Source organism: Microcebus murinus, chromosome 16 (genome assembly GCF_040939455.1).
Source record: "Microcebus murinus isolate Inina chromosome 16, M.murinus_Inina_mat1.0, whole genome shotgun sequence".
In the NCBI taxonomy this organism is placed as follows: Eukaryota; Metazoa; Chordata; class Mammalia; order Primates; family Cheirogaleidae; genus Microcebus; species Microcebus murinus.
This window is the reverse complement of record NC_134119.1, coordinates 46,099,418-46,125,687: the sequence shown is the minus strand read 5'-3', so window position 1 is coordinate 46,125,687 and position 26,270 is coordinate 46,099,418. Positions and strand designations below refer to the sequence as shown.

General features: G+C 36.3%; 1 protein-coding gene across 1 annotated transcript in view; it reads right to left on the bottom strand.

The window, feature by feature from the left end:
* LOC105871239 (ankyrin repeat domain-containing protein 26-like) overlaps window positions 1-26,270 on the bottom strand; it is a 61,290-nt gene that overhangs the window by 16,873 nt on the left and 18,147 nt on the right. Inside the window, exons 8-10 of the mRNA XM_075993422.1 lie at window positions 25,221-26,171; window positions 15,772-16,062; window positions 14,680-14,879 (exon numbers count right to left, since the gene is read on the bottom strand). Coding sequence (XP_075849537.1) covers window positions 14,680-14,879; window positions 15,772-16,062; window positions 25,221-26,171 — 1,442 coding nt within the window. The remainder of the gene's footprint in view (window positions 1-14,679; window positions 14,880-15,771; window positions 16,063-25,220; window positions 26,172-26,270) is intronic.

The window sequence follows — 26,270 nt, the reverse complement described above, 5'->3', positions numbered from 1 at the left end:
GACACCTCAAATAAAATTATAAAAGAGATATAATCAAAAACACTGTAAAGAAATATGTAATTCTAAAACCACTGAAGTATCCAGCAGGAGGGTAAGGAAAGAGATACAGGAGAAAGAGCAACTCTGACTCGAGGGGGGAGGGGGGCATGGGCAATATAAGTAACCTTAACACTTGTACCCCCCTAATATGCTAAAATAAAAAATTTTAAAAAAGGAGAAAGAGCAAGAGAATAAACAAACAAAAAACAAAAAGTAGCACACACCTGAGACTTACCATACAACGATTACCTCAAATATAAATTGTGGACATGTGTCAATCAAAAGAAAGCATCAATGTGCAGAAATAAACATGATTCAACAATATTTATGCTGTCTATAAGAAATTCACTTGAAATTAAACAGCATAGGTAGACTTAAAATAAAAAGATGGAAATGATAAAACCACACCACCTTAATTTTTTTTTCTTTCTTTTCTTTTTTTTTTATTTCGGCATATTATGGGGGTACAGATTTTAAGGTTTCAATAAATGCCCTTTCCCCCCTCCCCCTACAAGTCTGATTCTCCAGCATGACCATCCCTCAGATGGTGCACATGTCACTCATTATGTATGTATATACCCGTCCCCGTCTCCCTTCCCCCCTCCCCAATACCCTGTTACTGTAGTACCTATGTGTCCACTTAGGTGCTACTCAGTTAATACCAGTTTGCTGGTGAGTATATGTGGTGCTTGTTTTTCCATTCTTGGGATACTTCACTTAGTAGTATGGGTTCCAGCTCTAACCAGGAAAATATAAGATGTGCTATATCACCATTGTTTCTTAGAGCTGAATAGTACTCCATGGTATACATATACCACATTTTATTAATCCATTCTTGGATTGATGGGCACTTGGGCTGTTTCCACAGCCTTGCAATTATGAATTGTGCTGCTATAAACATTCGAGTGCAGGTGTCTTTTTGTAGAGTGTCATTGGATCTTTTGGGTAGATGCCCAGCAATGGGATTGCTGGATCAAATGGTAGATTCACTTGTATCGCTTTAAGGTATCTCCATATTGCTTTCCACAGAGGTTGGACTAGTTTGCAGTCCCACCAGCAGTGTAGGAGTGTTCCTCTCTCTCCACATCCACGCCAGCATTTGTTATTTGGAGACTTTTTGATAAAGGCCATTTAAACCATCTTCATATAGCCATCTAATATTTGACAAAGCAGACAAAAACATACACTGGGGAAAAGAATCCCTTTTCAATAAATGGTGCTGGGAAAACTGGATAGCCACCTGTAGAAGGCTAAAACAGGACCCACACCTTTCACCTCTCACAAAAATCAACTCATGCTGGATAACAGACTTAAACCTAAGGTATGAAACCATTAGAATTCTAGAGGAAAATGTTGGAAACACTCTCCTACACATCGGCCTAGGCAAAGAGTTTATGAAGAAGTCCCCAAAGGCAATCACAGCAGCAACAAAAATAAATAAATGGGACATGATCAAACTAAAAAGCTTCTGCACAGCCAAAGAAACAGTCATAAAAGTAAACAGACAACCTACAGAATGGGAGAAAATTTTTGCATCCTACGTATCCGATAAAGGGCTGATAACTAGAATATACTTAGAACTCACGAAAATCAGTAAGAAAAAATCAAATAACCCTATTAAAAAGTGGGCAAAGGGCTTGAACAGAAACTTTTCTAAAGAAGACAGAAGAATGGCCAACAAACATATGAAAAAATGCTCATCATCTCTAATCATCAGGGAAATGCAAATCAAAACTACAAAGAGATATCACTTAACTCCAGTGAGAATCGCCTTTATCAAAAAGTCACCACCTTAATTTTTTAAACAATATTGGCCATGGTAATAATAGAAAAACAGACTTCAGAGTAAAAACAATTACTAGAGATAAAGAGGTACATTATGTAATAATGAAAGGGCCAACAAACAACAAAGACACAAGATCTGTTTAAATGTGTACACCACACATGGCCTCTACATACATGAAACACAAACTGATAATACTAAGAAAAGAAACAGATAAATGCACAATTTTTTCTGAGGACTTCACTACCCTACTCTGGTAACCTACAGACAGAAAATCAACACAGGAGAAGTGAATAACACAATCAACCCACACTACTGGATAGTTATAGAACAGTCCACCAAATAATAGCAGAGTAAATATTTTTTTAATAATCCATGATGAATTTGCCAAAAAAGTCCATATTATAAGTCATAAAATAAACTTCTAGGAATTAAAAACAATTAAAACCATGTATGTTCACTTAAAAAAATTGATACACATGGAAATTAATGAGAAAGATAACAGAAATTCTCCAAACACTTGAGAATTAAATAATACACACCCAAGTAAGTCATGGGTCTAAGAGGAAGGCTGAAAGGAAAATATAATACATGAAACTGAATGAAAATAAAAATATAACATATGAAATTATGTGAATACAACTTAAACAGTGCTGAGTATGACATCTATAGCACTAAGGACTTACATTATAAAAAAAGAAAAGCTCAGACCAATAGTCCTAGCTGCAGAAACTAAAAAAGAGCAACATAAACTGAAAATGAGTAGGAAATAACGAATGTAAGCACAGAAATTAATGACATGAAAAAACAGTAAAAGAATAAAAAGAATCAATAAAACAAGAAGTTAGTTCTACAACAAAATAAATAAAATCAACAAAAATCTAGCAAGACTGAGAAAACACATTGATCACTAATATCGGATGAATAGCAAATGTCACAGCAGATGGCATAGCCATTGAAATAACAAGTGAATACTACAAAAAATGTTATGCTTTTCAACTCAACTATGTATAACAAACTGAACAATTTCTCAAGAACCACAAATCACAAAAACTGAGCCAATATGAAATGGATAACATGAACAGCTCTATAACTATTACAGAAGTAAATTGAATTTGGAATTAAACAGCTCCTTCTCCCCCAAAATGTCTAGGCCTAGAGGATTTCACTGGAGAATTTTACCAAACATTCAAGGAAGTAACACGTATTATACAAACTCTTGGAAAATAGAAGAAGAGGGTTACTTCTCAAATAGTTTTATGATGCTGGTGTCCTATTCATACCCAAACCAGACAAAGATAGTAAAAAGAAAAAAAAAAAAAAAAGAAAGAAAGAAAGAAAGAAAACAGCCCAAAATGTCTCATGAATTTAGAAATAAAATATATACCAGAATATTAGCAAATTAAATCAAGTAAGGTGTGCATAAAGAATTACACACATGGAAAACTGAGATTTAGTTCAGGTATTATGCTTGGCTCATTCAGCAAGTCAAATCTCAAACCCAGCAGATTCCACCATTAGAGATCAATGCTAACATCACCAATAATAGCATAAATTAGATTGTAGATCACGTGGTAAGATGCAAACAATATCACAGGGTCACTTTTGTGATACTCTTGTCAAAAAAACACATCATCTAAATATAATCATAATGAAATATCAGAAAAACCCAAGGTAGGTATATTCTGCACCACTGGACTTTACTCTCAAAAGATTCAAAGTCATGAAGGTCAAGGAAAGACTAAGTAACTGTTCCAGACTGAAAGAGTCTAAGAGACATTATGACTAAATGCATCCATGGATCTGAATGGGTCTCTTTGCTGTAAAGGACATTTTAGACAAATAATAAAACTGGGAAATAGTCTGAGGATTACATGATAGGATGCATTAATGGTAACTGTTTCATTATTAAGGTTGTATTGCAGTCGTGTAGAATGTCCTGACTTGTAGGAATATCCACTAAAGTAAAAAGGCATAATGGCATAATGTCAGCAATTTACTCTTAAATGTGTCAGGGGAGAATATTTTTTGTACTATAAACTTAGAACTTTTCTCTAATTATAAGATTACTTCCAAAAGTTAATCAGAAATAAATGAATGAACGAATGAACAGAAAAAGTGAAAACCACTAGGTAAATTTATTTCTCCAGGAAGAAAGAGTCATATAAATCAGTGCTTAAAATTAAAATTATATAAGTCTGATGGCACTGTAATATTTGTGACACCTCCAAACACTGACAATGACCACAGTACCAGGATGCAAAATGATATCTGTGGAAATCTAAATCTATCACTATGTATAGTGATAAAAAATTGTAATATACAAAAATAAACCATCAATTACTTTCACTAAAGTATTCATGAAAATTTGGTTGTTTGGCTGTTTAACCAGCTGGCATTTGGCAGTCTGAGGATATAAAATTGGCTTTCATTTGCAAGATCCACTTAAGTCTTTGAGATCATATAATTTTTTTTTTAATTGGCACGTATTGTCATGATGCTTTTCAAAGAATGTCTTCATTTTTATTTATCAGTGGATCCTAGAGGAGAAGCTGTTCTAGAGGGGAGTATCCAGCGGCACCTGGAAAGAAAAGGAAAGAATTATATTCTTTACCTAAAAGAATTCATAGGAACTAAGTGTAGGTCAGTAAAAAAGACTCAAGAAGGTTATTGGTGGTTCATAAGAACGAAATATATATATATACTATTAAATATAATTTGCCTATAGTTGCACATTGAATTAAGTACCATTGTGGTTAGGTATCAGAACTTCTGGCTTTCTGATTCTCCATTCACTTATTCAACAATCATGTGCTAAGGTACTATGACAAGCACTGGTATTACAAGGTGAAGATAATACAGTCCATATGATTGACCTCAACAATCATATACTATAATGTGAAAAACAGACAAGTAGGCAATTTCCATGCAGAGTCATATAGACCATAACAAATATAAAATGGAACACTATTGGAACACCCAGAAGGACCATCTGTCCAAGACTTCCGTCAACACTATAGACTTTTTGATGGAGGTGATATGTAAGTTGATAGCTGAGGGACAAGGAAAAAGTGTGCCAGATAGAAAGAGGGAAGCAGCAAATGCAAAGAGCTGGAGGTGAGCAGGGACACTGTCGAATTCTAAGTAGTCTAGTGTGGTGAGATGCTAGAGCAAAGGGGCAGAGTAGGGTATGTGGCAAAAGATAAGGCTGAGTAAACTGACAAGAACCACATTGATATGAGTGATTTTTCCCATGGTAAGAAAAACAGTGCTTTTTTCGAGGCCAAAGGTACACCAATGATAAAGTAAGTGACTGATTTAAAATGTCACTAGTCAAGTGACTGCGTATGAAGTATAACTGCTTGGCTAAGTGTCCCTAGATAAGTCTGGGGTCTATGGCCTTAAATCACTAACATAAACATAGCAAGTTGATGATGCTTTGGTTTTCTGAGAATACTTCCAGTGTGCTGGCTGACTCATGGACAGGTTCAAAGCGATGACAGGAGTGAATAAAGTGTAGATCCAGGAAAAAAAATACATAAATTTGATGAGATGTCTTTGAAGCTATGGAACATGATAATTAAATCACAAAGCATAAGTATACTGTTCAGTATGAATGTTAATGTTTTCACATCTTTCACTAGATGTGTGTAAGAGGAAATATTTAATGTAGTATCTATTAACCAAATAATAGAGAGGGATGCCACTTGTTACTTACAGTTGATTTCAGAAGTCAATTCATTACTCTCAATCTAATTCATAAAATTTGACAACATACCTACTTCTAGTCCTACAGTTATTTCTTCCAACTCTTGTTGCATCTGAAATAAGTCAAATATTGTTTATAATCTTTAGGTAAACCAGAGACATTTTCATGGGAGTCATAATAGTGACTAGACTTAACTTGAGGACTGCTTAAATAGAAAAATAATCACATAAATATATAAAATTTCTATTTATTGTACACTTAGATAATAGAGAATATGTATGTGTGATGCTGCCTATATTCATCTAATAAAAAAGTACAATGAATATTGGTCTACTGAATATACATCACTTCAAAAGTATGACATTTTCTCTTGTTAGTACAAAGGTTGGAAAATTCAAATCACATTTTCACATGAATGTGTTACTTTGAAATTTTTTAAAAAACCTTGCCCTTTATAAAAGTACGATGAGGTTTTTTTCACTTTGATGGATTTTTCCTTAAAATTATCATTTTCCACTTGTAGTAAAATTAAAATATTAAAGTATGTTCTATGCTACTAACATTTTAGACATGAAGAGAGTGGTACTGTCATAATGTCATGTGAATATTCTACTGGCTAAGATTAGGTAAAAATATTATGCTATCTGTATTATAACTAACATTTTTTTCATATGAATGCTAAGATTTCCCAAAATTTGCTTGAAATAAGGATAAATATAGGTTACAGCCAGTTTTCAAATTTAGTTTCTTAGATTAATGATGTTCTAGAATTAGAAAAAAGGCCAAAAATATATAGTTCTTTAATTATAATTTTGATTTCTTTTCAGAAATTTGTAGCAGGTTTTGAAACATCTGACTGCATATGTTGCAATTTTTAGTTATTTATAAAATGTGTGAAAATATTTGAAACTATTAATATATTGCAAATGTTCTCATATAGAGGGTTCTTGTTTAAATCCTTTGTATAAAAGGTATTCTCCCTCTAAATGCCCAAAACAGGGACTGAAAGAGTATATTGAAGATAATAACTATATTGTGGTGATAATCATAATATGATATCCAATGTCTTCACAAATGTTTAACTAACAGTTTTCCCAGTATTTTGAGAGACTGTTTACCAGAACACTTTCGTGAGAATACCACCAGAGACAGGCCTGAAAAAATGACTAATGGTACAGCAGTATTACCAGCCAGGTATTGTAAAAGTAATAACTCAATACCAGGAAAGGGACAAGCCTTTATGAACAGAAACTTACATTACGGTTAATAAACCCTATGTAAAATGTACATCGTAATGGAACTTTAAGGGCCTAATAATGCAATTATGTTTCCTCAGGTCAGGTATGAAAGTTCAGAAGGGAAAGGGACAGACCGAGGTCCCAGGAAGGGAGCTGCTCTGCGAGGGGCAGCCAGAAGCTTAGGAAAAGGGTCTGGAGTGTTGATACCTCCAGTTTTGTCCTGGCTAGTGGGAGGCTGGGGTGGTTTTATCTATATTCACAAGTAAAACTGGCAAACATTAAATGATGTTTTAAAAGTCTCTTTCATTTTATTCTTACTTTCCCCTTAAATCACACACTTTCCTCATATTTCCCTTAATAGAAATTCAGAATTGTTGTCCCCAGTTGAAGGACAATACAATGCCTGGCACAGACTATGTAAGGAAAAAGGACAGCAAAATGTCTTGATAAATTTTCCATCTTAGTCATCACTCATTCAAGTGATGGCAAGCTAGAGAGACAAAAGTGAATGCCATTTTAAAAATCCAAATATGTGCTTCATTTAACCATTTAAAGAGTGCTGTGCAATTGCCCATCAAATAGGCAAATTTTACAAAACTTGAGATTAAAAGGCTGTAATTACCATAGCAATTAAAGATGTACTTTTATGTAAGAAAATGACAAATCTTTTAATTTAAAAACAGAAGTTAATATTTTTGATACTACAGGGTTTTTTAATTCATAAAAATTATCTCTCTTGGATTGCTTTCAATAATAAATATCCAGATGTGTTCAAGTATTTGGATGCCAAACATTCTTGTGATTAAGGGTGGAAAATTTGAGATGGTAGAGGAAAACTTCAAAAGTGTTAGGAACCACAGCCAAACTAAAATAAATTAGAAGGAAGCCAGAGCACCTTGCACTATACTGCCCTTTATTAGGAAAGATTCCGTCTTTAACATCTAACTTAAAGGCAGCTTTTAAGCAAATTTAAAAAGTATCATTTTAGTTACATATATTGAATAACATTATTATATGGGTTATCTCTTGAAAATGAGAGCTGAGAGGACTTTAAGAAAATGGAAAAATTTCTCTTTCCTCTATTTATTAATACAGATAATTATAACCTTTACTTATGCATAGGTCATTTAAACAACTCTGCATTTCACTAAACTAACAAGAATTATATCAGAAATCTGAAGCCCAAAGGAAAGAAGGGAATATAACTAACCTCACTCAAGTTGTTCTTCAAGCTGGAATCTGACGTCCATGAACAGGAAGAAGAGAACAGTGAGTATTCTGTTGAAGTAAATTCTCTGTGAAGACCAAAACCATTACAAGGAGTTCCAGCAGATGCTGACTGTAGGACTGTGCTCATTGTACAAGTGGCAAAGAAACGTCTAGTCTGTGTCTCCGCAACAAGATTGCTACTGAATTCTGCTAGTCTCTCAGTAGCTCTGTGAAGATTGCAAAAGACAAATGTTTAGTATTTCATTTTTTTTAATTTCAGCATATTATATATAGGGTTACAAATTTTAAGGTTTCAAAAAATGCCCTTGCTCTCCCTCCCCCCACAAGTGCACATCTCACTCATTATATATGTATATACCCACTCCCCTCCCCCCTCCCACTTGCCCAATACCCTATTACTGTAGTGCCTATGTGTCTACTTAGGTGCTGCTCAGTTAATATCAGTTTGCTGGTGAGTATATGTGGTGCTTGTTTTTCCATTCTTGGGATACTTCACTTAGTAGTATGGGTTCCAGCTCTATCCAGGAAAATACAAGATGTGCTATATCACTGTTGTTTCTTAGAGCTGAATAGTACTCCATGGTATACATATACCACATTTTATTAATCCATTCTTGGATTGATGGGCACTTGGGCTGTTTCCACAGCCTTGCAATTATGAATTGTGCTGCTATAAACATTCGAGTGCAGGTTATCTTTTTTGTAGAGTGTCACTGGATCTTTTGAGTAGATGCCCAGTAGTGGGATTGCTGGACCAAATGGTAGATCTACTTGTATCGCTTTAAGGTATCTCCATATTGCTTTCCACAGAGGTTGAACTAGTTTGCAGTCCCACCAGCAGTGTAGGAGTGTTCCTGTCTCTCTGCATCCACGCCAACATCTATTGTTTTGGGACTTTTTGATAAAGGCCATTCTTACTGGAAATAAATGATATCTCATTGTAGTTTTGATTTGCATTTCCCTGATGATTAGAGATGTTGAGCATTTTTTCATGTTTGTTAGCCATTATTCTGTCTTCTTTAGAAAAGTTTCTGTTCAAGTCCTTTGCCCACTTTTTGATAGGGTTATTTGATTTTTGCTTGCTGATTTTCATGAGTTCTAAGTAGATTCTAGTTATCAGCCCCTTATCAGATGTGTAGGATGCGAAAATTTTCTCCCATTCTGTAGGTTGTCTGTTTACTTTCATGACTGTTTCTTTGGCTGTGCAGAAGCTTTGTAGTTTGATCATGTCCCATTTATTTATTTTTGTTGCTGCTGTGATTGCCTTTGGGGACTTCTTCATAAATTCTTTGCCTAGGCTGATGTGTAGGAGAGTGTTTCCAACATTTTCCTCTAGAATTCTAATGGTTTCATACCTTAGGTTTAAATCTGTTATCCAGCGTGAGTTGATTTTTGTGAGAGGTGAAAGGTGTGGGTCCTGCTTTAGCCTTCTACAAGTGACTATCCAGTTTTCCCAGCACCATTTATTGAAAAGGGATTCTTTTCCCCAGCGTATGTTTTTGTCTACTTTGTCAAAGATTAGATGGCTATATGAGGATGGTTTTATATCAGGGTTCTTAGGTCTGTTCCAGTGGTCAATATTCCTATTTTTGTGCCGATACCAGATTGATTTAATTACTACAGCATTGTAATATAGTTTGATATCTGGCATATTGATATCTCCCATTTTGCTTTTATTGCCTAGAATTGCTTTTGATATGCGGGGTCTTCTTTGGTTCCATACGAAGCGTAATATTATTTTTCCATATCTGTGAAGAATGACGATGGCATTTTAATAGGTATTGCATTGAATCTGTAGATCAGTTTGGGTAGTATTGACATTTTCAAGATGTTGAGTCTGCCAACTCACGAGCATGGTATGGATTTCCATCTGTTTACATCCTCTGCTATTTCCTTCCTCAGTGTTTCACAGTTCTCCCTGTAGAGGTCTTTTACGTCCTTGGTTAAGTATATTCCTAGGTACTTTATTTTCTTTGCTGCTATTGTGAAGAGAATTGAGCCTTTGATTTGGTTCTCAATTTGATTGTTGTTGGCGTATATGAATGCCTCTGATTTCTGTGTATTGATTTTGTATCCTGAGACTTTACTAAATTCATTGATCAGTTCCAGGAGTTTCTTGGTTGAATCTTTGGAGTTTTCTAGATATAATATCATATCATCAGCAAACAGTGAAAGTTTGATCTCTTCTGCCCCTATTTCGATACCTTTAATTCCACTTCCCTGTGTGATTGCTGTAGCCAGGACTTCCAGCACTATGTTGAATGGAAGTGGAGATAGTGGGAAGCCTTGCCTAGTTCCAGTTCTAAGTGGGAATGCTTTCAATATTTCCGTATTCAGTATGATATTGGCTATGGGTCTGTCGTATATGGCTTGTATCATTTTTAGGTATGTCCCTTCTATGCCTATTTTATTAAGTGTTCTTATCATGAAAGGGTGTTGAATTTTATCAAAAGCTTTTTCTGCATCTATTGCGAGAATCATGTGGTCTCTGTTTTTGCTTCTGTTTATGTGTTGAATTACATTTATAGATTTATGTATGTTGAACCATCCCTGCATCCCTGGGATGAAGCCCACTTGGTCGTGATGGATTATTTTTTTGATAAGCGCCTGGATTCAGTTAGCTAAGATTTTGTTGCAAATTTTTGCATCTATATTCATTAGGGATATGGGTCTGTAGTTTTCTTTTTTTGTTGCATCCTTTCCTGATTTTGGTATCAGAGTAATATTCGCTTCTTAAAAGGTGTCCGGGAGGTTTCCATTCTTCTCGATGTTGTGGAATAATTTCTGCAAGATAGGCACTAGTTCTTTGTAAGTGTGGTAAGATTCGGGTGTGAAACCATCTGGGCTGGGACTTTTCTTTTTAGGGAGATTTTTAATTGCTGTTTCTATTTCAGCTGTTGAGATTGGTCTGTTCAGGGAATCTATTTCTTCCTGGTTGAGCCTAGGGAGGCTGTGTGTTTCTAGAAATTTGTCCATTTCCTCTACATTTTCCAGTTTGTGTGCATAAATATTTTTGTAGCATTTGTAAATTATATCTTGTATCTCCTTGGGATCAGTTGTGATATCTCCTTTTTTGTTCCTGAAGGAGCTTATTAGAGATTTCTCTTTTCTGTTTTCCGTTAGCCTAGCCACAGGCGTGTCAATTTTGTTTATTTTTTCAAAGAAACAACTTTTTGTTTTATTAATCTTCTGTATAGCTTCCCTGTTGTCAATTTTGTTTAGTTCTGATTTGATCTTGTTGATTTCACTTCTTCTGCTGGGTTTGGGGTTGGTCTGTTCTTCTCTTTCTAGCTCTTTGAGTTGTTTCATTAAATTGTCTATTTGTGATCTTTTTGACTTTTGGTTATAGGCATTTATGGAGATAAACTTTCCTTTCAGTACTGCTTTAGCTGTGTTCCAGAGGATTTTCTAGTTTGTCTCTCCATTGTCATTTTGTTCAAAGAATTTTTTTATTTCCATCTTGATTTCTTCATTTATGAAGTAATCATTTAGTAGAAGGTTGTTTAATTTCCACTTTTTTGTGTAGAAATGTGAGTTTCTATTAGGGTTGATTTTACTTTTATTCCACTGTGACCTGAGAAGATACATGGTATGATTTCTATTTTTTAAAATTTCTTGAGGCTTACTTTGTGTCCTAGGGTATGGTCAATCTTAGAGAATGTCCCGTAAGCTGATGAGAAGAACGTATATTCAGTGGATTTTGGGTAGAATGTCCTGTAAATGTCTGTCAGACCCAATTGTTCTAGAGTTTTGTTTAGGTCCATTATTTCTTTATTAATTTTCTGTTTGGTGATCTGTCCTGTGCAATCAGTGGAGTGTTGAAATCTCCAGTAATTATGTAGTTGCTGTTAATCAATTTGCTTAGATCCAGTAAGATTTGTTTTATGAATCTGGGTGCACCTAAGTTGGATGCATATATATTTAAAATTGTTATCTCTTCTTGTTGAACTGTGCCCTTCACTGTTATATATAATGACCATCTTTGTCTTTCACTACTTTTGTTGGTTTAAAAACGAAATCATCTGAGATTAGAACCACTACGCTAGCCTTCTTTTGGCTTCCGCTTGCTTGAAATACTGATCTCCACCCCTTTACTTTTAGTTTATATGCATCCTTGCAGGTTAGATGTGTTTCCTGAAGACAGCCGATACTTGGCTTGTGTTTTCTTCTCCATTCAGCCAGCCTATGTCTCTTGAGTGGAGAGTTTAAGCCGTTCACATTTATTGAGAGACCTGATAGTATTTCATTTTTCCTAAATGATTCCTAAATGATTACATTTTCAAAAGGTGAGCATAAGAATAAATGGAATTTCCCAGTAAATAGTGTTTTAACTGTGAAGATGTGTCAGAGCATGCCTACTGTATGCAGTTATGGTTTTACAACTGTTCTAAAGAAGTGTATATGTATATGTGTGTATATATATATTCTTAGGAGAATTTCTAAAAAGTAATTCAAATAATGTAAGGAGGGAAAAGAAATGTATATCAATGATGTATGGCTTAACAGTTAATACTTGCTGCCTTTTGCAATGGCTCAATTTATAAGATTCTTGAGGATGCCTAAGTAACACTTGTATTTAGGATTAGTAAGTGAATATGAACAATGTGAATATGTCAGTTTGGTGGAGTATAATGGCCATTTCACTATGTATAAATATATCAAAACATGATTTCGTACTCGTTAAATACACATAATAAAATGATTATCTCTATGAAAAGGTAGTTGAGTAGTATACCATGGTATACATATCCCACATTTTATTAGTCCACCCATGCACTGATGGGCATTTGGGTTATTTTCATATCTTTGCAATTGTAAACTGTGCTGCTATAAACATTCGAGTGCAGATGTCATTATTCTAGAATGTCTTTTTTTTTCTATAGATAGATGCCTAGTAGTTGAATTGTTGGATCAAATGGCATTTCTATTTTTATCTCTTTGAGGTATTTCCAAATTACTTTCCACAGGTGTTGCACTAATTTGCAGTCCCATCAACAGTGTAAGAGTGTTCCAATCTCTCCACATCCACACCAGCATTTGTTGTTTTGGGGTTTTTTGAAAAAGGCCATTCTCACTGGATCTGGGTGATATCTCATTATAGTTTTGATTAGCATTTCCCTAATGATTAGAGATGTTGAACACTTTTTTATATGTTTGCTGGCAATTTGTCTTTTTTATTTCAGGAAATTATGGGGGTACAAACATTTTGGTTATATGTTATGTCTTTGTCTTCTTTGGAAAAGCTTCTGTTCATGTCCTTTGTCTATTTATTGATATGGTTGTTTGATTTTTTTCTTGTTGATTTTCTTGAGTTCTATATAGATTCTTGTTGTCAGTCCTTTATCGGATATGTAAAAAGCAAATATTTTCTCCCATTCTGTAGGTTGTCTATTCACTCTAATGATAGTTTCCTTAGCTATACAGAAGCTGTTCCATTTGTCTATTTTTCTTGCTGCTGTGATTGCTTTGGGGTTCTTCTTCATAAATTTTTTGCCTATGCTGATGTCTGAAAGAGTCTTGCACCTCTTATATTATCCTGACAGAGACTGAGCCCATCCTTCCAAGTGAGGTACCACAAGGATAGACAAAAATGCACCACATGTACTCACCATCAAAGTGTACTAACTGACCAACACTACGGTGTTGACATGGTAATAATACTCACTGGGTGCCAGTCGGGAGGAAGTGTGGGGAGTAAACCCACAACTAATGGAATCAGAGCGCACTGTATGAGGGAGGGACACACTTGTAGCCCTGGCTTGGGCAGGGCAAACAGCATTACATGTAACCAAAATGTTTGTACCCCCATAATATCCTGAATAAATAAAAAAATAGAAAATGTAGAAATAATTGTTTTTGGTAAACTGATTTAAAGAAGATAATTTACTGAGTGCCAGAATGCACCAAGAGTAGTTGTAGTACTTGACTATTTGGTTTGAGCTGTAGTCTTCCAAAAAGTAGTCAAACTCATTAACATTTCTGTTTAGGGGAATGGTGACAAGCAATTTTATGACAGTATCACTGTCTAAATTATAAAGCTTCCAAAATACTTGGCTGAAAGACTATTAGAGCAGATTAACTTAATGAGATAATTAAGGGGACAAAAAGCCAGATAAAAAAACAAAAGAGGGAGAGATATAAACTGTCCTGCACTCTCACTTTATTTTATTTATTTATTGTGAGACAGAGTCTCACTTTGTTGCCCAGGCTAGAGTGCTGTGGTGTCAGCCTCGCTCACAGCAACCTCAAACTCCTGGACTCAAGCAATTCTTCTGCCTCAGCCTCCCAAGTAGCTGGGACTACAGGCATGCACCACCATGCCCAGCTAATTTTTTCTGTATATTTTTAGTTGGCCAATTAATTGCTTTCTATTTTTAGTAGAGATGGGGTCTTGCCCTTGCTCAGGCTGGTTTCGAACTCCTGACCTTGAGCAATCCTCCTGCCTCTACCTCCCAGAAAGCTATGATTACAGGCGTGAGCTACCACGCCAAGCCTGCACTCCCACTTTAAAGGCAAGTTTATTTATTAACATAATTTTTCAAAATTATATTACCATTTAGCTGTCACTTCCCACTAATCTCATGAACCTATCTCACTAAAAGGCATGCTTTCAAGGCAAATTAATGATATTAATTTATTTTCTATTCTGTATTTTGACTTACTTTTTTAGTTTCATTGACAAGTATTTTCTATCTTCTAGTTCTAATTGATAGAGCTGTTTATATTTTTCCAGTTCAATGCAATGAAAGTCTTCTCGAGCATTTGTCATATTGGAGACTTCAGATTCAAGATCTTTCATTCTGAATTCCATCTCACTGCTTATTGCAGCCAGATAATTCTCCCTCAACTGTTCTCTGTATTCTTCCATTGCTGCTTGTGCCTAAAACAAATTAAAAGGATACATTTTTAGCAGTGACAACCTAACAATTCTGAAATATTTGCTTCCTTCACTTTTGAAATAGACAGCTATTTATTTTGTCATTTCATTTCATTTTTGAGACAGTTTCTCCTTCTGTCACCCAGGCTGGAGTGCAGTGGCTCAATCATAGTTCACTGCAGCCTCCAATTCCTGGGCTCAAGTGATCCTTGTGCCTCTACCCTCCTGAGTAGCTGGCACTGCAGGTGTGCACCACCATACCTGGCACATTTTATTTTTTGTAGAGACAGAGTCTCATCATGATGCCCAGGCTGGTTTCAAAGTCCTGGTCTCAAGTGATACTCCCATCTCCACCACCCAAAGTGCTGGAAGGCATGAGCCCCTACACCCATCCCCAAAGAGCAATTTTAAATATGTGACAAAAGAAGATGAGGTTTAAAATATTTAACATCAATTATCAACTAAATTGATAATTCAATCTGGATTTTAAAGAATTGAATCATTCATAAATTAGTACTCAAGCAATCTAATAATCCAAAGAATAATAGAAGTAATTTAAAATTTTAAAAATTGAACAATATAACAGAAGTACAATTTAAGAGTATGGTATAATTTCTAAATCACATTTTTTTTCTTTCCTAATACTCTCGTTTTATGCTAACTGGCCTAAATATACAAATGATTCTCTAAGATGCATCATTACTCTCAAAGATCAATTTAGTTATAATGATGACAGAAACTAAAAAAATAAAATGGAGAAACAGATGCCACCCTCATGCTAGAAATCTACAAAACCAATTACTATACATGTAATAGAGGAAACACATACAATGTAAATATCACAATATAATCAGTGAATTGAAAGTAAGTGTATTTTACATTTAAGTTAACTAACCTGTAAAAATAGATTGACTTCTTTTAATTTTTCTACAATAAACTGTGTTGCTCTTTCTTCAATCTCCTGCTCATATCGCTGAACCTGACCACGGTCTACCATGTTCTGTTCCATATAATTTTGGAGGTTCAGTAATTCATGTTCCAATTTCATGTTATTTTTCTGTAGTATGTCACATTGTTTTTCTATTGCTTTCATAGATAATAATTCTTGCTCATAAACTACATTCTTTGCATCTAGGTATCGACATCTTGAAGATACAGTTACCAGTGATTCTGTAAGATCATCAATCTGTATGAATAAAATAATATAGCTTAATAATGAATGAAGTAGGCTGAGAATAGGCTGTCACAAAACTAATAACACGTTTTGAAATACATTTAGCTGCTAATAAAATGTTATCTATACTGTAGTAGATTCGTAAAGTACGGACATTTGAATTACTCAGAAAATCAAGAACAAAGTTTAAACCACTATGAGTAACAAAACATAAATTTTAATCTCCACATCTTTGTCACACAACATTTACACCTGATTTTTAGACATTTGATATGATTAAGTCAATTCTTTCCTCCTTAAACTCTCTTAGTAAAAAGTCTCATGCCCCTTTCCCCATCATTAGTCCCCATAATTTCTAAAATATTAGGGGCATTACACTGAGTTATTTTTATGAACTGCAAAGGTTTTATGCTAATTTGAATTGCATTCCAAGGACTAAGGATTCCTGGAGTTACAAAGCAATCATATCTCAGCATAAAAGTTTAGCGACAAGATCTATACTTTTTTTTCAATAAAGATGTCTTAATTCAACAGAACTATCTTGTCATCTTGTGTTACTTTGCACAAAATAAGGTAACATACCAAACAAAAACAACGACAAACCAACAAAAATACTTGCAAGAATTTCGGTGGTACTGAGTTGGAACAAATTACTTTCCTTTAGATAGAATGATAATTTGATTTATAAAAAGTGAGTGAAGTGCTGGTTTTAAAACAAATACAATGTAACCAAAATGTTAAAAAAAAACAAAACTTTTTAGCAGGTGGTGGGCAGGCGGGAGTGGGGAGGAGGAAAGGGGTGTATGCTTCCATAACGTGTGTGATGCACACCACTAGGGGATTGGACATATCAGGGGGAGGGAGGGGGCAGGGGCAATATTTGTAACCCTAACAATATTTGTACCTCCATAATATGATGAAATAAAAGGAAAAATAAAATAAAACATGTCTACAAAGTTTTTTTACATTTCTCCCATGCAATTCCCTCTCTTGAATATGAGCTGGCTTTAGTAACCAGTTTTTAGTGACTCTATAATATGGCAGAACTGCTGTGTGACTTGTGAGGTTAAGTTAGAAGATGTAATTCTGCTTCCACTGGACTTTTCTTCTCTAGGTAAGCTCATCCTTAGAATCCAGCCATCATATTGTGAGGAAGCCCAAGCCACATGGTGAATCCTTGTATAGATATTCCAGCTGACTGCTCCAGCTAGAGTCCCAGCCAAAAAAGCCATCTTCAATGGCCAGATATGTGAACATTCCTTTAAACGAGTCTAGTCCCCAACTTTGTCATCCGAGCTATTGGCACATGAAGAGGAAATGTGCTGGCCCCCCTGCAGCTTGCTAAAACTTAATATTGTGGGCAAAGTTAATGTTGTTTTGAAATACTGAATTTTGAGGTGGTTTATTACACATCAGTAGATAACTGATACACATACTGATACTAAATATGGGGTGCTACCATTAAAAAACAATAATAGTTGTTAAAACATGTAGAATACCTGTGGACCAAGAGGGAGGTGGATGCTGAAAAGACCTAGACATGAATAAGAATGGAAACAAAAAGGCCTCCAAGGAGACTGTCAGCGGAAGCCTGATGACCCTCAAGGAGGCTGGCAGGAAGGGTTTCAAGGACAGTGGAGAAAATGACACTGGAACCTGGAGGAAAGGGCACTGCTGCTCCACAGCATCTGAGTGTAAAGTCAACACAAGAGATAAGCTAAAGAAAACTGAATAGCAAGGATCCAGGACTTTCTGGGTTCGAATATGTGTTTTCCCATTTGTAGTCTCTCCACATGTCAATTTACCAAATACAGATGGTCCCTGACTTAACGTGGTTCAAATTACAATTTTGTGACTAAAATGATGCAAAAATGATACACATTGAGAACGCCCATCTGGAATGATGGTTGATCTTGCACTTCAAGCCTGAGTCTGAAGCCATATTGAAGGACACTTGTCCGGGGTATTGAGCAGAACCTGGTGTATTCTTGAAATAGGAGGAATATAAAAAAAAAAAAATGTAGCCAGAGGGTAGATTGTGCTGGTTTTAAACATTTCCATTCATTCTTTCATATTCATCCCATAGATAGAGACACATCATCAAGATGGCTGAGAGAGGCACCCAGAACTTGCATCCTCCACAGAGAAGAACCAAAACAGTTAGATGACCACACCTTGAACAATGCCTCTAAGAGAGAACTCTGGAATTCAGCAGGGAAGTAACAGGAACCCTTGGAGTCATGAAAGGAAAAGGAAGGGAAGAAGCCACTCCAGCCAGGATCAGCTCAGAGCCAGGACAGACTCCCCATTGTGGGACAAAGGAAGGGAATGAAACCCTGTGATCCACATTCCTCCAAGAACACCTGCAATCCAAGCCATAGAGGAGCCCTCAGCCCTCACAGGCCCTGAACTGAGTATAGGGAGTTGCCTGGTGCTCATGTGACTTCACTGCTCTAGGGAGGCAATTCACGCTGAGTCCCACTCACCCCTGAGACCCAACCTGCTGCAGCACAGTGCCATTTTAAGAGCCCAAACCCCAATGGGCTACATCCTGCGCTGGGGCTCCACACCTCCCACATGTCCTCCCTGGCACATCCAGACATCCCACCATGTTTCCCCAGTGAGTTATAACACCCCGCACCAGCTGAACACAGCAGTGCATCTGGGTCCCCACAACTCTAGCTCACACAACACTCTACACTCCTGAGGATAGGTTGTCTCGCCCATGAAGGAAGCTGTCCAAGGACAAAGGGATCATAGGAACATGTGTCCCAGAGCCAGGGCCCACCTGACTGAGGCCACTGCCTATGAAAGCAACTTTGCCCCCTTCAGAGGTAGGGTCATGGTGCACCTAGCATACCTGGAGGTGACCTGAGGATCGGCCAGCTCAAATGCACCATCAAGGAGCCTGAGAACAAGCCTACCTACCCTGCTGTGGCCAGCACCTGCATGTGCCACATGAGAGCCTGAAGACAAGGCAAACTCACGTGCCTTTGCCACTGCCACACGCTCAACCCACATACACCTTCCAGGGCCCTGAGGATCAGCCCGCACCCCCTAGGCCAGCACACAACCTGGGGCCTGAGGATGGGCCTGTGCCATGTACCACCACTGCCATGGCACCCACAGTCTGGGGGCCAGAGGACTGTCTACCCCACATGCTGCTTCCAGTGCCCAGGTGCACTATCCATGAGTCTTAGGAGAATCCTACTGCCTAGGCACACAATTCAGGGACATGAGAACAACCCTGCCAAGCTGGACACTGCTGACAGCTCTTGCACCTGCCCTCACCAAGCCTGTGGACAGGCCTGTCCACCCCACTGCCCTAAATGTCCTCCCAAATGCACCCACCCAGGGGCCCAGGGACTGACCCAGCTACTTTCACCACTAGTGCCACAAGTGCCAGCCAGGAACCTAAGGACCAGCTCACTACTGCCATCACTGTTCTATTGCACACTGCCTGGAGGCCCAAGGATCAGCCCAGGGAGACCCCCCTGCCACCACCGCTGCCCACCTACACCAATGGAGTATGTGTGCTAAAAATAGGGTCAGCCCCAGTGCTGTACAGAACCAGATTATGAGGATCTACTGTGAAGTGAAAGATGATGGATTAGCTCAATTTCCAGGAAGGAAACCTAAAAGCTCAGACCTAATCTTCCCCTTACTAGATAGTAAAAGTCTAGAGATGATTCTACGAATTATGCTGAGCTAATAAATCATAATGTAGTAAGTAGCAGACTCAGTACAGTCTGTGACCAAGATTTCCTGGAAATGGGAGTGAAGAGGGAGTCTCTAGATGACAGACTAAAGGTTTGAGTAAGGGGAAAAGAAAGAATGGACTCTGTCTTTATAAGCCTGACTTCCCATCGTGTCCTGGAGTCAGCAAGGCATAAGCTGGCTGCATGCTCCTTCAAAAAGCAATAAATGTAGTTAAAGGCTTTCCACTATGTCGACTTTTTACTGTAACATAAGACAACTAGTAATATGCAACATGATTGAAAAAGAGTTCTTATAAAATTGTATTTGGTTTGGCATAAGAATAGACATTAGGTCAATGATTTGAATTGTTAATCCAAAAATAAATCCTCACAATTACAATTGACTGATTTGCAAAAAGGGTAATAAACCAATTAAATGGGAAAACTATACTTGTTTCAACAACTGATGCAGGAAAACCACATGCAACAGAATGAAGTTATACTCCCTCCAAATATCATATCTAAAAATTAACTCCAAATGTTAACAGCTAAATGTTAAGAACTAAAACTATAAATCTTTTAGAAGGCAGCAGGAATCTGTGTGACTGCATTTGGCAGTAACTTCTTAGATATAACACCAAACGAAAAACAGATTAACTCGGCTTCATCAAAATTGAAAACTTTTGTGCTTGAAGACACACCATCGAGAAAAGGCAAACAACTGACAGGCAGAAAATGGCACATACCGTATTTCCCCAAAAATAAGACGGTCTTATACTTATTTTTCCTCAAAAAGACACCCTAGGGCTTATTTTCAGGGGATGTGTTATTTTTTTTAAGTACGATACAACAATCTACATTTATTCAAATATAGTTAAGTCATCTTCTTCTGGAACATCATCATAATTCTCCAAACCCCGAATTCCATTCTGAATTTCTTGAGACTCTTTTTCCTTTGGAACCATTGGCCCCAGTCTCTCATGTCAAGCAATAGAGCCTTCATGGGGCAGATGAGAAGGGCTGCTCGTCTTCTTTAGCGCCCCACGACGAAATGCATGGGTTGTGCAGATGCGCTGCGTAGCCACACCCATCACTAGGTCTTATTTTCAGAGTAGGGCTTATATTGCACAAATGCTTAGAAATCCTGCTAGGGCTTATTTTGTGGGTAGGTCTTATTTTCAGGGAAACACAGTATTAAGAACTTTTACAATTCAGAATTAAAATGAAAACCTAATTTAAAAAATAGGCAAAGGATTAAAATAGACATCTCTTCAGACAAGATATATAGATGGCTAAAAAGGACATCCAAAGGTGCTTAGAGTTGTTAATCATTAGTGAAATGCCAATCAAAGCCACAATCAGGGTACCATTTCACACCACTGGGATGGAATCTTTTTTCAATCAAAAAGATGGCATATAAGTATTAGCAAGGATATGGAGAAATTAGGGCCCTCATACAATGCAAGTGGGAATGTAAAATGGCACAGCCACTTTGGAAAACAGACTGGCAGCTCCTCAAAATGTTAAGAATAGAGTTTTCCTATGACCTAGCAATTTGACTCATAAATATACCCCTAAGAGAAATGAGAAGATATGCAAACACAAAAATTGTACATGAAAGTTCACAGCAGCATTATTAATAATAGCCAAAAATGGAAATAACCCAAAAGTCTACCAACTGATGAGTGAATCAATAAAATGTTTGTACTATCCATGAAATGAAATATTACTTAGTAGTAAAACATTACACATTGATACATTTTTTCCAAGAAAGCTGACTAGAAGCATTTCCAGCACAACTTATCCATGTAGAAGAACCATAAAAGTGTGTGAACAATCACACTTTGAACATATTATGTGAGAAGGAGCACAGAAATTCTTCAACAGAAAAGTGAAAGGAAACTCAAATTCTGGGAAGCTCGAGGAAAATAAGCAGCCAATAGGGCCAGGACGAGCTAAAAACTGGGTGTGAATCCACCAGGCAGGAGGTGACTGAGTTTCTTCCCATGGTCCACCACTCCCACTGAAGAGTCATATAATCCAGGCCACAGGAGAGCACCCTGACCTTCCGAAACCCCAAATCTAACTTAGGGAGTGGCCACAGGAGTGTGAGAGGAAATTAAAGCAGGAGAAAATTAAGGGCTACATTATTCTGCACAGACTAAACAGGTGCAGAAGCATAAGGTCAGGGAAAGAAAGCTTTGTGAAGAAGAGAAAATTGTGGGCCAGGTCTGAATGAATGAGGCCAGAAGAACAGAAACTGAAAAGGCAGAAAGGACAGCATGAGTAAGACAGAGAGATGGTGAAATCAACCCAGTTAACTGTGAGGATAAAACCTAATGGCAGGGCAATAATGACATGTGTCCACACCAAAACTGGGAGATGAATGTCCACAGCCACATTACTCATAATAGCCAAAAAGTAGAAGCAACATAAAGGTCTACCAACTAATAAATGGGTAACTGGTATAGCCATTCAGTAGACTATTAACCAAGAAAATAAAGAAACAAAGTATTGATACATGCTACAGCATGGATTTATTCTTGAAACATTATGCTAAGTGAAAGAAGCCAGTCAAAAAGTATTATATATCTTATGACTATTTTTATGAAATGTCCAGAATGGGCAAATCTATGCAGACAAAAAGTAAATGGTGGTTTCCTAGGAATGGGCAGGTAGAGGGACATGGAGCGGGGCAGTGATGGCAAAGGGGTATGGGTCTTCTTTTCATGGCAATGAAAATGTTCTCAAATGGATTGTGGTGATGGCTGCACAACTCTGGATATACTAAGAGGTAACTGTACCCTTTAAATGGGTGAAATATATGGTATGTGAATTATATCTCAAAAAAAGTTTTTAAAAATCCAATAGTAGAACCTTAATTTTGGAAGTGCATACTATCCATATCTGAGTATTTCTATGGTTTTTATTTTATTTTTTTAATTTTATATATTTAGGGGGTACAAGTGTAGTTGTGTTACATCAATATATTGTATAGTAGCAAAGTCACCCAAGCAGCGTTCATTGTACTCATTAAGTAACTTTTTAGCCCTCATGCTCCTCCCACACTCCCACCCTTCTGAGTCTACAATATCTATTGTTCTACTCTCCATGTTTCTATGTACATGTTCTTGAGTTTCCACTTACAAATGAGAATATGTGGTATTTGACTTTGTGTTTCTGTTATTTTATTTAAGATAACAGCCTACAGTTCCATCCATGTTACTGCAAAAGACATAAATTCATTTACTTTCTATGCTTTTGTAATACATTTAAAATGAAGAGAAAATAAAGGAAATGCCTAACTTTTCAAATAGTTTGTAAGTTAACATAAAGCACTCGTGTTTTAGAGAACAGTATAATGGCATTTCTGTACAAGTTATAGTGATCTCCATGAAATAAATATATACAGATTCTGTATATCGATTCTCAAAATTGAAGACAAGGAACAAGAAAATTTTCTGGAACATTCCATTAAATATTATCCTCTGATATAATCTGGTTTGCCTCAAGATAGCACTAGAGAAATCACTAAAGAAATACTGCTTAATGGGAAAAAAATGGTTCTCAACTCCTGTGAGGAATGATGTAACATTCTCACATTTCCTAAGGGTAAGTGTGATAAAAAGAAAAGTTTGTCATTAGAAAAAAAAATGGCATAAGGAGAGTCAGAGTTTAGGAAATAAGTGCATTATAAAGATAATACAATTGTAATAAAATTACTTATAATGAAAATGCAAAAGAAAGCTATCCATTTAAATTAGTATCCTAGAACACCTTATGTAACCAGCTATAGATTATCCATGGCCATGTTACATTTTATACATACATGATTTCTGATTTGGTCCAATGCCTTCTTTGAATCCGGTGTCTCATTTTCTACATTCATGTGACGTGATAGAACCTCTTGTGAAGCCTCTGAGGTTGACGTTTTTTCCAAGGAATCAGCCAGTTCTTGAAGTTGTCTCACAAGTACCTGATAAGATATTTTTGTTACTGATTTTATAAATCACCTTATTATTAAATTATGTTACAAATATTTAACCCTAACATATATACTTTGAAAAATATCACCACATACATCAATTCACCTTCGTTTCCTCATGTGTATACATTGTTATTGTTAACTGAATTCAGTTAGGGTCACAGAAGGGGTTATCTTCCCACCAAATTGTTATTCTGTTATTTGATTATCAGATTCAGCCCACTACGCATTTGTCCTGTCATGAACGCGCAATGCTTAACAACTTAATGGAGACTCAAAAGGAAAATTTATACCTCCATAATATTCTGAAGCTTAAAAAAAAAGAGAAAGAAATGGGTGTGTGGGTAGGACCTGGTAGTAAATTCTGTGCTGCTGAAAATTTCTCTCTTTTTTTCTTTTAAAGCAGAGAAAGAGTTGTATTTTTCAAGATACCAGGCTAGGAGGTGGGAGTAATTTCTCAAATTCATCCCTTTTTTATTAAAAACTTAAAACAGCCTCAGAGTTTTTCACATATTCAGTCGCCTGATCAAATCCTTCCAATCACAGAGCAAAAGTAAAATTCCAACGACCTTCAGGTATCCTGGCCTCCACCGCCCTCCCTGACATCAGCTCCTGGAACTCTCTCCCCTACTCACTGCATTCAGCTGTATGTGAATCCTGCCACCCCCCCTCATTAGTCTGAAAATAAGGATCCAATATCATACTAACAAATCACAGACAGCTATAATTATATCTTTGTACTGGAAAAAGTTATATCCAAATGAAAATCATTCAGTCTTGAATTGAGAATCAGCAGCACGTTATTTGTAAAAATATTCAAAGTAATTATAAATATCAGTGGGAAGATTAAATCAAACATGCTTTTGCTGATATTTATCAAAACATATGATTTCATAAAAAGTAAATGCCTCTTTGAAGAATTGGGAGGTCATAACAATACATAATTTGAGATTGAAACATTTTCAGATTTAAGCCATATTGACATGAATTAAAATAAATTACACCAACTAAAATATGTAAAAAAAACTACCTAAAGGAAAGTATTATGAGATATAACAATATACTTCAGTTCATCTCCAAAACCTGGACTTACCTGTCAATGGAACTCATTAATGGAATCTTAATTTCAAAATACTCATTTCAGGTATGAACATTTCCATTTATCTGCTTCACTATGGTCTTAAAATATACCAATGTAAAGATATTGAAATTGTATCTTCAGCAGTATAAGTCTCCATTATTCATATTCATCTACATCTACTGACAATTTGTAATTTAACCTCTTAAAATCTCATAAGTGACACAATGTCTTTGCTATAACTTTTATTAGCTGGAAACAAGGTATGTTTCTAGCCTGACATTGCAAATACATTTGTCATCTAGATATTTTTACATTCAACTAAATTCAACATAATTGCCACAAACAAAGATTACTTTAAATTTTCTTTCAGGAACATTGAAAAACATTTATCTTTCTTGATACTTACTTCTTCTGGTTTCCCTTTTTCATTTTGATATAGTCTTTCTTTTAACTGATTGCATTCACTGATTAACTGTTTAATTCTATCTTCTAGCAGAAGACTTTGCTTTCCATTCTCAGCTAGAAGGTTTTTCACAGTATCTTGAAATTGCTCTCGCACATTCATTAGTGTCTCCTCTTTATCCTCTGCTTTGCTGTGAGCATAAGCCAGTTGCTGTTGAAGCAACATATTTTCTCTTTCTAGTTCAGATATTCTCTCCTCTAGATATTCCTGCTGTCCAATGTATTTCTTCACTTGATATTGCTCATTTTCATACATTTCTTTCATCTTTTTCATTTGACATTTTGTTTGGTATAGGTCTCTTTGGACACATTCTAAAACCAGCATCTTCTCTCCCAGAACATTTGTGTGATGGAGCTCATTTTCCAGGCTGTTGATTTTACTTTCAGCCTTAGAACATTTTTGACCAACAATCTCAGGGTTTTCTTTGAGATTAGACACACACACAGTTATTTCATTCGGTAAGCAAAACCACTCATGACTTGCTCTCTGCAAAGACATTTTGACGTCTCTTCTTAGCATCTCACTTTGATCAAGATCATGTATTGCAGCAGTCAATCTAGAAGGGCATGCTTCAAGTTCTGCTTCCAGTCTTTCCTTGTCCTGTTTTTCATTTTCTAGTTTAGCATTCAGCAAGGCATTCTCAGATGCCAGAGCATTAAGCTGGTCACTATACTGAGATACTGTGTCTGTTAATTTTTCCACATTCTGTTTTAGGGTCATTTGAAGGTTCTCATTCACTTCTTCAAAAATTTTAATGTCATTCATATATTTCTTTTCTTTTTCCTCATTCTGATATTTTATTGTTGCTATTTCCATTTTTAGCATGGCTATTTCTTCATGCAACATGTCATTTTTACGTATCAGAGCTTGTTCTTTTTCATAACCCTGAAAAATCTAAGTACAAAAAAGAGAACTTTCAGTTGACACTCAATGAAATGACATATCATGATTTCTTCTTAAAATGAAGGAGAACTTGTCCATTTATACAATGAA